Here is a 15,558-nt window from a genome sequence, read left to right on the forward strand (position 1 = left end):
CACTACCTATTCAATTTAATAATTTTCTTTCTGTAATTTAGATTTTTATTACGTATTGCAATGTACTGGTGCCGAAAAACAGCAAATTTCATGACATATGCTTGTGATATTAAACCTGATTCACATTCAAAGCAATGGAGAAGACAAGAATCATACTGATTCTGAGGGGCTGCCTGAAGGGAAGATCTGAATTGTGCATTGTTATTTGGTCAGAACCAATTTATATCTTTCCTTAAGTCATCATCATCATCTATATCGACTGCTCTTTTTAGTGGTCCTGAATTATGCTTACTAGACTTTGTTGACCAGGCATGTCATTCATATATCTCCTATGTGACTCCCTAGTCCAAGTGCCTCTCTGCAACAGGAAGAGATTGTCAAAGCTGATAGAGGAAAAGATTCAAGGATAAGGTAAAAACCTTTATGGCAAAAATGCAACACCTCTAATGATTCTAAGAATTCCGTTCCAGGGCCGCTCAAAGTGAAGGAGGAGCATATGGGAGGATATTGAGAACAGCAAGTCTTCATCAGGAACACAGTTCAGACAACATCAGGGGTACAGCAAATCACAGATACCACCCAATAGTCCTGCCAGGCACTCTTGTCCTGGAGCATAAGCGAGTCATTATTGATCCTGAAGGATGATCAAAGGCAATCATATCTGACAGGGTTACTGACTTGCCAAAGGTTTTCACCCCAAAACATCGACAGTGCTCTTTTCAATATATTCTGCCTGGCCTGCCAAGTTGCTCCAGCATTTTGTGTGTGTTGCTGTGACATCGCTGCTATTATTTTTGGCTTAGGAAATTAATACAAATTGAAAACAACTGGGATCCAAATATTATTACCAATAGGAGTAGCCATTACACATTAGTTATAAAGTAGAAGTTAAAACCTCATGGGCGCCATCATGTTGCTCATTACCACATGCTAAATAAGATGTTTTTGAAACAAAAGATCCAAGCAACTGCAGACACTGAAATCTAAAGGAACAAGTGGTGGATGAACTCAATAGGTTGATCAGCATCTCACAGTTCAAGGTACATTCATCCTTCAACCTTGAAATGCTGCTCATCTGTGGACACAAAGGCAAAAGGATGGTCAATGTCTTCATTTGAGACTCTGCATCGCGCGGAGAGTATGGGAAGCCAGAAATGTAATGGAGAGGTGAGACAAAGGCTGTCAGATGAGACGAACCGCAGAAAAAGTCAGGTGGAGAGTTATGTGGCTGACAGGCAGCTGGGATCAAGTGGGAAGGGATAATGAGTAGGTATCTGGGAGGGGCAGAGAAAGGAAAAGGAGAACAAAGGGGAAAGGCAGTGGGTAGACTGGTAGGAGAAGGGAAGGAACATAGGGGGTGTTGGTTAGCTATAATTATAAAATTAAATGCGCAGAGCATTAAGCTGTCGGCCAGCCAAGCAGAATGAGGCTCTGTTTTTCCAATTTGCATTTGGCTTTACTTCCCTCTTTTCTATTGCCCACTCTGACCTCTTACCACTTCCTCCTCCCACTACCCCACATTCTTTTTTTAAATTTGGGCATCTTCCCCCTTCCTTTCCAGTCCAGAGGGTGACCTCAGCCCGAAATGTCAACTGTTTATTCATTTCCATAGATGCCACATGTCCTGCTGAGTTCCTCCAGCATTTTGTGCATGTTGCTCTGGATTTCCAGCATCTGAAGAATTTTTTGTTTATTGAAATATATATTTACATTGGAAATTCAGAAAAGTGAGTTCATTGTATGATTTGGAGGTCGTCAGACATCTCTGAGGACTACGCAGTCCGTAGTTTAGAAGAAAGATTATTTTGAAAAGGGATCTAGTGCTTTTATTGAAACCAACAACTCTGAGCAGGCTTGAACAAGTGAACATAAACACAAAATAAGAGGTCACCTGTTTAAGTTGGAGATAGAGGGATTTCTTCTCTCAGTGGGTCTTTAAAGCTTTGAATTCTTTATCTCAGAAATTGAACAATTCAAGGCTAACACAGATAGATTTGAGATCTATTGGAAATGGTTACGGGCAAATGAAATAAACTGAGCCCAGGTCAATCAGAACATTACTGTAAGGTGCAGCAATCTCAAGAGACAAAATTCCCCATGCTTGTTTTTATATTCCTAAATAATTTGATATATCAGCATGATTAAGAAGTGTATTAATGATACTAAATTGCTACTGTAGTTGATAGTAAGGAAGCTTCAGTTTGCAGAAAGATAACGCAGGAGTGTTTAGATGGGCAAAACAAGACAAATAGCTTTCAATCCAGAGAAGCAAGATAATGCAGTTGAGGAGGGAAACAAGGGAATAAATCATAAATCTCGAGGAACAGACAAATTTTGGTGTGAAAATCACTGACCAGCAAGTAAATGATATAGTCAAGGTGATATCCAGGACATTTACCCTTGATGGTCAACACACAGAATACAAGAGCAAACAGATTTAGATAAATGTTATTTAGATCAGAGTACAGTGTACTTTTGGGTCATTATTCTTTTAGAAAAGGATATACTAGCACTAGTGCAAGGATGTTTTACTGGTTACTGGATGATAACTGGTTACTCACTCGAGACCACAATACCACTTCCTTCCAATATGAATGTAGAACAGGACTTTCCAAAAGTCATGGAAAAATCTGGGATGATGGCTGAAAGATGCTACTCAGTACATATACCTGTTGTTAAACAAATACATCTTGACCCAAAAATAATGCCATTTTCCTCTTTTTATACTTCAAAATTGTGTCACAGATCTTTTAGATCTACCTGAATCCATTATTATAGACTACAATTTTAAATTTGTTATCTTATTGCTTTTCCAACAGTAGCTCAACTGAGATGTGTTCAAATCTCTAATGAGATTTGCACCCACAATTTATAGATGCAAATCTAATACCAACAATAAATTAAAAGTTAAAATCTATCATTATAGATTAAATTATTAACTGCTGTCATGCACTGTTCAGCATTCCCAGTTATTAGTTTCATTGATAGAATCTGTTTTTCTACATAATCCAGTCACCACTGAAAATACATAATAGTATTCCTCTCTGCACTTTGTGGTGCATCAGACAGCAACCTTATCATTTTTTTGGCATTTGTCTGTTTATTTTTTTAAAACAAAGCCGAGTTGCTAGCATAACGCTCAACCCAGCATGAATAGAAAGTGTGCAAGCAGCCAGCCAGGTTCGAACCCCCAGGACCTCCCACCTTGAAGACCAGTGCAGATGTCACTGCACCATCAGCCAGCTAGGATTGATTCATACCAAACGCTACATAATAGAAACACAGCTAACTAGAAGACAGCTCACGGTCCACCATCCACAAATTCCTCATTTGCCAAGTCAGGGCTTTATGCTAATCATCATGTGGTACATTGGAGGTCTCATGACTCATGAGCAGACCCAGTGTATAATCATTTGATGCAAAAATTATTTGCAACTTTCTAATTTGATAACATATCTCCCGAAATATTTGTTCCACATGGGTAACTTTAAGGTGAAAATACAACTCTTTCCTAATCCTCTGGTGATACCTTCTCTGAACATTTGTTCCAGCCTCTTGTTCAAAATATTTATTCTTTCTCACTCAACCCAAGTATCATATGAAGATATCCATCAATACATTATTCCTTACTAATATTTTTCAAATGTCAACACAACTCTGCTTGCCCTCTTATTTCACTTCCATCCATTTACCTGCTATCTCCTCCCCAAACAAGCTCAGCTCCACCCCTGAAAACTTACTTCCACATTAATGGTCTCAACCATATTAAACAATTTCATCATCCACATCTATTTTCAAACTACCTGTCTCAAGTCAAGACAGCAGTTATTTAAAACTCCCAATATATGGCCTTTGAATTATAATAGACATTTACCTGCCTTGATACGTGCACAGGAGACCATTTGACCAAACAATTCTTCCTTTGCCTTTGATCTTCTGGTCCTCATTAAAAAAACAACTTTCTTTCCCTCAAACGTACTGGTTATTTTCCTGCCAGTGACTAGTCTTCATTTCTCAAATTCAGGGATTACAGATTTGAATGCATCCAGAAAAAAAACAGTTCAGCACTCCAATACCAGACCATTTATCACTAAAGTCAAAGTCTGCTCAAATACCTGAACTGCAAATGCCATCCCCAGCTATCACCATACACTTATCTATCATGCCCACTTCCAATAAATTGCTGATGAATATCGATTTTTAATCTAGCAATCCAATTTACACTTTTACAAGGTAAAAAACTGTACAACCTTTATCTTCTTCAACAATACCCCAGTTCCTTATGAATCATGTCCAAGACATCAGCCAATTTTTCTGATTTTGAAACTACCATTACAAACACAATTCTCCATTTCTTCTTGAAGGCTCCTGTTGTCTCCCAAATTGTTGCCATCTTACCTCACGTGTAAGCCTCTACAATTTTGTGCCAAAGAACTGAAGTAGCTCCAGAGGCCATAAATTATCACCTTAAGTGCAGCACGTTATTTTTAAAGCCCATCTCAAATCTCTCCAGTCTTTGTCACACTGACTACACCATCCCTCTCTTCCATCTACTATCCTAGTCAATCTAGGCAATGCTTGACCAGCTCTGTATATGGACTTTCGTTTCACTTCTAATGAGATCAATCTGAATACCCTCTCTGCTGTATTTCTCTTCCTTTTATTTTAGGATTACTAGACAAGCATTTGAGTCTACTTTCTGAAGTTTACTCTGAACTTCTTAGCCCACATGCTGAAGCTGACTTCTTGCAATTCAGCATATCAAGTGTCAATTGAAATTTTCAGAGTTCTGTCAGCAATGCAACCAAGCCTTTTAAAGATAAAAGGATTGTTCACTTTCCAGAATCAAAAACAGAAAGATTTGACTGTATTTTAAAGTGCAATGGTGGTGACATTACAGAGAAATAACTGTTTCACTGCATACCATTTACAATCACATTACTGAAGGAGCACCTGAAGCTTAGCATCATTCCTTCCTGCACGTGTCAAGCCAATCTGATGGACATAATATCTACAAGATTTTAAACATTTTAAGGGTGAAATGAAAAAAATTGAGTTGCAAATGAACAAAGGTGTAATCTCATTACAATGAAATGCACATTAAAAATCAAATCAATAGTTATAAACATGAAAAAGCTCGCAGATGCTGGAAATCCAAAGATACACATAAATGCTGGAGGAACTCAGGTCAGACAGCATCTGTGGAAATGAATAAACTGTCAACATTTCGTGCTGAGGCCCTTCTTCAGGACTGAAAAGAAAGGAAAAGAAGCCAGAATAAAAGTGTTGGGGGGGGGGGGGGGAAGAGAGAAGAGAAGGTATCTGGCTAGAAGGTGATAGGTGAAGTCAGATGGGTGGAAGGAAAAGGTAAAGGGCTGGAGAAGAAGGAATTTGATAGAAGAGAATGGACCATAGGAGAAAGGGAAGGAGGAGAGGACCCTGGGGAAATGATAGGTAAGTGAGAAGAGGAAAGAGAAAAGGCCAAAATGGGGAATAGGAGTGGAGAGAGAGGGAGGGAAAAACAATTTTTATACTAGGAGAAACTGATACTCATGCCATCAGCTTGGAGGCTACCCAGATTGGAATATCAGGTGTTTCTCCTCCACCCTGAGTGTGGCCTCATCTTGGCACGAGAAAATGTCTTGGACTGACATGTCAGAACGGGAATCAGAATTAAAATATTTGGCCACCGAGAAGTTCCACTTTGGCAGCTGAAGTGGAGGTACTCATTTAACAAGTCCCCCAATTGATGATGGGTCGCACCAATTTAGCAGGTCACATCAGAAACATTGGACACAATAGATGATCCTAGCAAATTCACATGTGAAGTGCTGCCTCACCTGGAGGACTGCTTGTGGCACTGAATGGAGGTGAATGGGCAGGTGTAGCCAGGTGGGCAGATTAAGCTGCTTGCAGGGGTGTGCTGGTGGGAGAAACAAATGGACAAAGGAATTGCAGAGGAAGCGATTCCTATGGAAAGCAGAGGGGGGACAGGTGAGGTAAAAATGTTTCGTGGTAGGATCCCTTTGGAGATGTTGGAAGCTGTGGAGGATGATGTGTTGGACGAGGAGGCTCATGAGGTGGGACAAGAGGAACTGTCACTGTAAAAACGGTGGGAAGATGGGGTGAATGCAGACATTCGGGAAATGGAGGAGACATGGGTGAGGGCAGCATCAAGAGTGGAGGAAGGGAAACCCCGATCTTTGAAGAAGAACATCTCTGAATTTTCTGGAAAGAAAGCCTGAATTTCTAGAAACAGATGTGGTGGAGGCAAAAGAACTGAGAAAAGGAAAAAGAGGGTGATAAGAGATATAGTCAAGATAACTGTGGGAACTCGTAGGCTTATAAAAGATGTCATTTGACAATTTGTCTCCTACAAGAGATAGGTTAAGAAGTGCACAAAGATTTGTAATTATTCTGGTTGACAAAAGAAACATTTTGATAAGCTTATTCAATTCTTTATGCCATCTGTCTCTGCAATCCTATCATTTTCCCACAAGATTCAACTTTGTTTTGAATGACTACACCTGTAACTCTATAAACACAATCCAGTATTAAACTGACCAAAATTTTTTCCTTCATGGAAAACACAACTGAAAATCCTCAAGCTTATTTCAAAGGCTTAAGACCAAGTTTTTAATACAAATATTTTTTCAACAGTTCATATGCAGTAAAATCCTCACAAAAATCTTTAGAAATTACCAGATATTGGGCAAAAAAATGTAAATATTAGGATACATGATAAATTGTGTTCAAAGAGGTAGGTTAAGGAGTTCGCAAAGATCAGAAAAAACGTGTTGGTAGATGCAAAAGGAAATCTCAGTGGGAACATAAGAACTGCTCAAATTGTGGTTACCAATGATGAAGAGAAATTCAAGATACTGTCATTTATTGCAGAGTTTGCTTAAAGATTAAAACAAAGTTAGAGAAGTCAAATTTAAGAACTAAAATTGTAAATCTTGCAAACATCATACTTGCATCTGCCAAGAGACAACAAAACAGATTCATACACATTCATTTAGACCAAATTTATACCACAATTGACAGGGCAAAAATTATAAAGCAAACACTTAGCAGTAACTGTGATTGCTACATGATGAGCTAAGTGGGCTCATTGTGCTGTAATCATGCCTTGATTCTATTATATAATCAAAAGGAATTTGATGGAAAAGTTTAATTGTGTATATAAAGGAAACTGCATTTGAATGTGGACATTACAACAGTGAGTGCAATAGCATTTAATTGCTCAATTTTGATTACATGAAATTTTAAAATACTATTTCAATGCAAGACTTTTTATAATTTCACAGGAACACAAAAATATTCAAATTATTATTACTTGTCAAGGCATGACTATAACAAAAACATGCACACCTTTATAATGGTACCCTCTCAACTATACAGAAGGAAGTCACATCTGGAACTAAAAACAAATTAATGGTTTATTGGCACGTATTTCAAAGAGAAATGTGGATAGAGAGATTGCTATCGAAATAATGTACAAGAATCATTCAATGTTATGTCAACTGAATCTGCTATACACGTTTCAAATACAAAGTATCTGTACACTTTGAACAGCAAAGTTTAAAAAAGTATATCCAACAGGTATTTTGAAAACTTTACTAGTATTTTGATAATTGATCACTGTTTTGGAGCTTTCAGTACAAATTGCTTGGATCAGCAATCTTCACAGGTTATTTTCAAGAAAGTGAATACCTAAACAAATCAAACAAAATACCTGAAAATACACATTTCAAGACATAATAAACTTTATTTTCAATTACTAAAAAAGCATATCATCCAACGCTGCAAATGTGTTCTATAAGCCAATGAAAACAGAAAGCAATTGCAACATATGGGTCATAATTAAAAGTAAATATTTCTCCAGAAAACTCTAAATAAAAACGTAAATGAAATTCAAAATGTATATTTATGGTCGTAAATGCACAAACTCCATGATCGAAAATTTTAAAAAGCAGTTCGATCCATCCCGAATGGCATAAGTTTAATAAAAATTTGAAACAATTAAAAGTTTGCTGATGTATTATAGTCATCGTTATATAATATAAATGAATTGCACTAGGACAACGACTTCACTAGTGTAATTTTTTCTGTTCTGGCAAAGAGTATTCTTAAATTCAGTTCAGAGAAATGGTATGGTCCATTAAAAGCTATCAAAACAATACGCTTTTGACTCACATTATAATGTCGGATATCAAAGCAGGAGCTAGCAGTAGAAATTTTTATCTTTTCCGAGAAAGAACCTGTTATTATTATATGGGAAAATTAATTTGCTGCACCACTCCACAAGAAAGCACAATATCGTTCAGATGCAAAAGATTATATCTAGTCTTGCAACGTTTCCAAATTCATTCTTAATTTCAGTTTTTGAAAAAGTAAATATAAACATCTATATCGACAGGTCCACCACATTAAAAATCGTTTTTAAATAAACATGATTTGCTTCTGGATCCAAAGCTTATATATTTTGTTGAAATCAAATTCAAAATTGTTTTGGTGGACATGTAAAAAAACAAATCGGTTTTGCCCAGTAATCCACTGGAAAGAGAAGGAGGCCTCCCTTGTAAATCCACGAATGAAATCCATTATCGAAGACATCATTTTCTAAGTGCAGTTTTATTTCTACTTTAATACATTTAAAAGACACTTACTTGCCAATCACTTCACACAGCTCATACACATCTTCAAACAGGACGTCGTCGTCGGCCATGGTCGATAATTAAAAATCAGAAAATTTAAGAATGAAAATGCGAAGTTAAAAAGTCTCCAATCAGAGAAATTAATAAAACTGTCCCCGTGTGGATCGGCGAAAGGATTCAACACATAAGACACAATGAAAAATTGTAGCCGTCGCCGATGAAGCCAATTTATACTGAAACAGCCGAGCAGAGCAGGCTGATGGGCTCCGCTATCCTTCTCACGACCCCACCTTCTCTTTCTCACTGGCTTAAAACCCTGATAATCCACAGTCCAAGGCTCCTTGTCTCGGGATGTTGCTGCTCCCTCGAAGCCCAGGCCAAGCCCCAGGAATTATTTGCATGGAGGCAAAAGGATTTTTTGTATTTCAACCCGCCGTTATTTAGACCATTTTACCACTTGCCCCCGCCGTGCGCTGCGATGTCGGCCCGCCCCCTCTCGGTATGCTGCCCACTTGAACTCCGCACTCAGGCGGCGGCAGCGGCAGCGGCGGCAACGATGAAGAGCCAGTCGGCGGCGATGCTTCGTCGAACCGGAACCCACCAATCACCGCTCGCTCACTCGCTGGCCGCACTCCGGATGCGTCAGCACGAAACTAACAGACAGGGCTACCTATGCGCAGGCGTCGCCGCGGAGACCTGCCCAGCCCGGATCGTTAATGCGCATGCGTCCCAGTCGCGGACCTGCCCTTTCGTGGCTCAAGACTGCGCACGCGTTAATTAGGATGCTACTCTACCTGCTTGGGTTACGTGTTGTTTGCCACTCGTGAAAAGCAACAATTTTTTTGAAAAAATGAAGTAGTTTGTAGCGTTACATAATGCAGAAGTGAGCAAACAAATATTTAAATGGCACCTTTATATGCTAAGCTATTTCTTGTGATCCTGGGCAAAAGAAATTTGACATTGAACCACAAATTAAAGTTATATAATGAAACAGCACAGAAACATACCTTTCAACCAACCATGTTAATCAAGTTATAGTTATATAACTATATGTAGTTATATATAGTTACACCCCAGCTATACTTTTCCTAAGCATCTAAATATTTACTGTGACACCCACACAGTGTATTCCACACTTAAACTATCTGGGTTAAATTCTACCTCAAATCCCCTCAATCTCCAACTCCTTGAAGCTATACAATTTGCTCATAGACACCAGTAAAATATTAAGAGGCTTCCCACTATCTTATCTCCATCCCTTACAATTTTGTATGCATTCATTCAGTCCTTCATCAGCCATCTATGCTCCAAAGAATGCAAACCCAATCGATTCCATCTTTGGTCATAGCCAAAATGACCATTCCTTTTTTTCTCTTCTTGTGCAACCACATTCTTCATCCATTAAACATCAACCCACACTGGACTTTTACTTCAAAGCCAAGAGTTTAACGATGAGTCACAGCTTTAAAAACAGACATGAAGCTTGAAGCTGTAGCATTGGGGGTACCAGTAGAGTAGAGTCAGTGTGAATGGATTACTTAGGTTTGAATTAAAATGTAATGAGAAACAAAGATTCTGACTTGGATAGAATTGGAATAGTCAAATTAGGACTGGACAGCAAAGCTACAGATGCCAGAAATCCAAAATAAAAATAGAAATGAAGGAAATATTCAGCAGGTCAAATAACATACAGTATATGTAAAGAAAAAAGTGTTATGATATCACATGAATAACATTTCATTAGAATGACTAAGTTTTTGTTGAGATGCTATCAACCTGAAAATATACTTGTTTCTCTTTCCACATATGCTGCCTGAATATAAAGGCTTGGTTGTTTGTCTTTTGTATTTCTTCAGAGAAAGACTTGCATGAGAGTAGCTTATAGAATATAGGCTTCATGAGGACATAGATGGGCAAGGTGAATGGGTCTGGACATTGCAGATGGAATATATTGTAGGTCATGCACTTTGTAGAAAACTATGGTGTATTTTTAAGTGGTGAGAGATTGAAAGGTATTGGTGTTCAGAAGGACCTGCTAGCCTTGAACATGAATCACTGAAATTCAGGAAGCAGGTACATGGTGAACAATATATTGAGTTTTTTTTTTTGCAAGAGATTTGAGGAAAGGAGTAGGATTGTCTTATCTCAATTATATAGAGGCCAATGGAATATTGAAATACAAAGGACAAAAGGAATACTGTGTGCAGCTCTGAGTAGATTCCCATGTACAACCTTAAAAGCTTCACTGAAGAACACGTGGATATATCATCATCATCATTATGTGCCAAGCCGTATGACATGGGCGATCATTGTCTTTTGACCATGATTGTTCTTGGCAAATTTTTCTACACCATTGATTTGCCATTGCCTCCTTCTGGGCAGTGTCTTTACAAGACAGGTGACCCCAGCCATTATTAATACTCCTCAGAAATTATCTGCCTGGCGACAGTGGTCACAAGACCAGGACTTATGATGTGCACCAGCTGCTTCTTCAACCATCCTCCACCTGCTCCCATGGTTTTATGTGAGCCTGATCTTGGGGCTAAGTGGGTGCTGTGCCTTGCCCAAGGGTGACCAGCAGGCTAGCGGAGAGAAGGAGGTCCTATGGCACAGATATGGCTCTACCCTGCCACCCATAGATAAATGAACTTGCAATAAAGGTAATGTAAGACAAGTTGAGTAGATAGATTCCTGAAAAGATAGATTTTTTGCACAGGGTTTGACTAAGCAGGCACGGCCTGTAACCTCTTGAGTTTGGAGATACAAGTGATCTCATTAAAATATACAAAATTCTTAAAGGACTAGCAGGGTGGACGTGGTGTTGATGTTTCCCATTTGAGACATTTACAGAGTCAGGAGTTGCTGTCTCATATTATGTGATCAGCAATTCAGGTCTAAAGATGTCAACAAATTGCTTCCTCTAGTAGGTGGTGTAGTTTTAGAATTCACTACCCAATAAGATGCAGGCTCAGAGAGAAATGGATAGATTTTTGTGAAGTATTAGGGGAATTAAGTTATCATGTTCATGCAGGAAAATAGCGGAGAGGAAAAACTCAGCCAAATGACCTACCCCTGCTACTCTTTCTTATATCTCTATGAAATTTGTGCAACCTGGGTTTCTTTACCACCTGTTATTTATCAACGAAAGCCTGAATCTGCAAGTTTGGTTCACAGAGGTTTGGACTTGTTCATTTCTGAGCTGATGCAAATTAAATTGAACATTGTGCAGCCAGCATGCACAATGCACTTTTCATGATGCAATTAAATTTCCTGCTGTAAATTTTCAATCGAAGCAAGAGGCTGAGAGTGGAAGACTGAAGCATCGCGGAGGGAAGGCCATTTTTTCTTTTCTTTAACTGATCGGGGAAAAGAGGTTAGACTGTGCGGGCGTGTGATGTAGCACGCCAAGGTTTAAAAGAAAGACAGCCATATACAGCAGCCATCGTTGGAGTGGACTGAGTCGGAGTGGGACGACTTTGGCTCAATCAGGCTTCAGCGAGAAACAGACAGAGGCGAGGGTAGGTTCTGGTAAGTTTCAGTTTTTCTTCTTTTTTTTTTGTTCAGACTAGAGAATATTCCAGGCAGGATGCTGGAAAGCTCCTCTTGCAGGATGTGGGAAGTGACAATGATACCTACAAGAAGTGCATCCAGTTGCAGCTCCTAACAGACCGCATTAGGGAACTGGAGCAGGAGCTGGATGACTGCCGGATCATTCGGGAGGCTGAGCAGTTTATAGATAGTAACTTCTGGGAGGTAGTTACACCTAAGGAACAGGGCACAGGTATTTGGGTTACAGTCAGGCAAGGGAAAGGGAAAAGGCAGGTAGTGCAGAGTTCTCCTGTGGCCATTCCCCTCCAAAACAGGTATACCGATTTGGATACTGTTGGGGGGGTGGCTTACCTGGGACAAGCTGTGGCAGCCGGATCTCTGGCACTGAGTCTGGTTCTGCAGTGCAGACGGGAGGGAGGAAGAAGAGGAGAGTGGTAGTGATAGGGGACTCCATAGTCAGGGGTACAGACAGGAGGTTCTGTGGTCGTGACAGAGACTCCCGGATGGTTTGTTGCCTCCCGGTGCAAGGGTCAGGGATGTCTCTGATTGCGTGCACAGCATTCTGAATTGGGAGGCTGACCAGCTAGATGTCGTGGTACACATCGGTACCAATGACATTGAGAGAAAGAGTCAGGAGGTCCTGAAGAGTGAGTACAGAGAGCTTGGTAGGAAGTTGAAAAACAGGACCTCAAGGGTAGTGATCTCCGGATTGCTGCCTGTGCCATGTGCCAGTGAGGGTAAGAGTAGGATGCTCTGGAGGATGAACACGTGGCTGAGGAACTGGTGTAGGGGGCAGGGTTTCAGATTTCTAGATCATTGGGACCTCTTCTGGGGCAGGTGGGACCTGTACAAGAGAGACGGGTTACACCTGAACTACAAGGGGACAAATATACAGGGAGGTTTGCTAGTGTTATTGGGGAGGGTTTAAACTAGGTTTGCAGGGGGATGGGAACCAGAGTGCCAGAGTAGATAGTGGAATTGGGGTAAAAGTAAATGATGTTAGTAGTTCATGCAAAGTCACAAATAGAAAGATTGTGTGTGGTGGTAATAATCTTCTCAGGTGTGTATATTTCAATGCCAGGAGTATTGTGGGAAAGGCAGATAAGCTGAGGGCCTGGATTGACACATGGAATTATGACATCATAGCCATTACTGAAACTTGGCTACAGGAGGGGCAGGACTGGCAGCTCAATGTTCCAGGGTTCCAATGTTTCACATGTGATAGAGGCAGAGGGATGAAGGGTTGGGGGGGGGGGGGATGGCTTTGCTAGTCAGGGAAAATACAAACGTTTGTATTACTGCAGTGCTTCGGCAGGACAGATTGGAGGGCTTGTCTACTGAGGCCATATGCGTGGAGCTGAGAAACAGGAAAGGTATGACCACATTAATAGGGTTGTATTATAGACCACTCAATGGTCAGCGCGAATTGGAGGAGCAAATCTGCAGAGAGATAACAGACAACTGCAGGAAACATAAAGTTGCGACAGTAGGGGATTTTAATTTTTCACAAATTGATTGGGACTCCCATACTGTTAAAGGTCTAGATGGGTTAGAGTTTCTGAAATGTGTTCAGGAAAGTTTTCTAAATCAATATATAGATGTACCAACAAGGGAGGATGCAATATTAGATCTCCTATTAGGAAATGAGTTAGGGCAGGTGACAAAAGTGTGTGTAGGGGAACACTTTGGATCCAGTGATCATAACGCCATTAGTTTCAACTTGATCATGCATAAAGATGATCTGGTCCTTGAGTTGAAGTTCTAGACTGGAAAAAGGCCAAATGAGAAAGGATCTAAAAAGCGTAGATTGGGACAGGTTGTTCTCTGGCAGGGATGTGATTGGTAAGTGGGAGGCTTCAAAGGAGAAATTTTGAGAGTGCAAAGTGTGTATGTTCCTGTCAGGGTTAAAGGCAAAGTGAACAAGAATAAAGAACCTTGGTTCTCAAGGAATATTGGAACTCTGATAAAGAAGAAGAGAGAGATGTATAACATGTACAGGCAACAGGGAGGAAATAAGATGCTTGAGGAGTATAAAAAGAGTAAGAAAATACTTAAGAAAGAAATCAGGAGGGCTAAAAGAAGACATGAGGTTGCTTTGGCAGTTAGAGTGAAGGATAATCCTAATAGCTTCTACAGGTATGTTAAGGGCAAAATGATATTAAGGGATAAAATTTGTCCTCTTGAAGATCAGAGTGGTTGGCTATGTATGAAACCAAAAGAAATGGGAGAAATATTAAATGTTTTTTTTGCATCTGTATTTACTAAGGAAACTGGAATGGAGTCTATGGAAACAAGGCAAACAAGTAGGAGCTTATACAGATTAAAGAGGAGGAGGTGCTTGCTGTCTTGAGGCAAATCAGAGTAGATAAATCCCGAGGACCTGACAGGATATTCCCTCAGACCTTGAAGGAGACTAGTGTTGAAATTGCAGGGGCCCTGGCAGAAATACTTAAAATGTCGATATCCATGGGTCAAATGCTGGAGGATAGCTCATGTAGTTCCATTGTTTAAAAAAGGCTCAAAAAGTAAGCCGGGAAATTATAGGCCGGTAAGTTTGACATCGGTAGTAGGTAAATTATTTGAAGGAATACTAAAAGATAGGATCTACAAATGTTTGGATAGACAGGGACTCATTAGAAAAAGTCAGCATGGCTTTGTGCATGGTAGGTCATGTTTAACCAATCTATTAGAATTTTTCGAGGAAGTTACCAGAAAAGTGGATGAAGGGAAGGCAGTGGATGTTGTCTACATGGACTTCAGTGAGGCCTTTAATAAGGTCCCGCATGGGAGGTTAGTTAGGAAGGTTCAGTCACTAGGTATACATGGAGAGCTAGTAAATTGGATTAGACATTGACTCAATGGGAGAAGTCAGAGAGTGGTAGTGGAGGATTGCTACTCTGAGTGGAGACCTGTGACTAGTGGGTGTGCCACAGGGATCAGTGCTGGGTCCATTGTTATTTGTCATCTATATCAATGATCTGGATGATAATGTGGCAAATTGGATCAGCAAATTTGCTGATGATACAAAGATTGGAGGTGTAGTGGACAGTGAGGAAGGTTTTCAAAGCTTGCAGAGGGATTTAGACCAGTTGGAAGAATGGGCAGAAAAATGGCAGATGGAGTTTAATGCGGACAAGTGTGAGGTATTGCTCTTCGGAAGGTCAAACCAAGGTAGAACATACAAGGTAAATGGTAGGACACTGAGGAGTGCAGTAGAACAGAGGGAACTGGGAGTACAGATACAAAATTCCCGAAAAGTGGCGTCACAAGTAGATAGGGTTGTAAAGAGAGCTTTTTGCTACATTGGCCTTTATAAATCGAAGTATTGAGTATAAGAGTTGGAATGTAA

General features: G+C 40.0%; 1 protein-coding gene across 4 annotated transcripts in view; it reads right to left on the reverse strand.

Moving 5' to 3' along the window:
* Positions 1 to 9,297, reverse strand: part of caska (calcium/calmodulin-dependent serine protein kinase a) — a 411,874-nt gene extending 402,577 nt beyond the window's left edge. For all 4 annotated transcript variants that reach the window (XM_059968272.1, XM_059968271.1, XM_059968270.1 and 1 more), the window contains exon 1: positions 8,673 to 9,297. In XM_059968272.1, the coding sequence (XP_059824255.1) occupies positions 8,673 to 8,731 (59 nt within the window). In that variant the 5' untranslated portion in view covers positions 8,732 to 9,297. The remainder of the gene's footprint in view (positions 1 to 8,672) is intronic.
* Positions 9,298 to 15,558: the final 6,261 nt, after the last annotated feature.

This window comes from Hypanus sabinus, chromosome 4, assembly GCF_030144855.1.
Source record: "Hypanus sabinus isolate sHypSab1 chromosome 4, sHypSab1.hap1, whole genome shotgun sequence".
In the NCBI taxonomy this organism is placed as follows: Eukaryota; Metazoa; Chordata; class Chondrichthyes; order Myliobatiformes; family Dasyatidae; genus Hypanus; species Hypanus sabinus.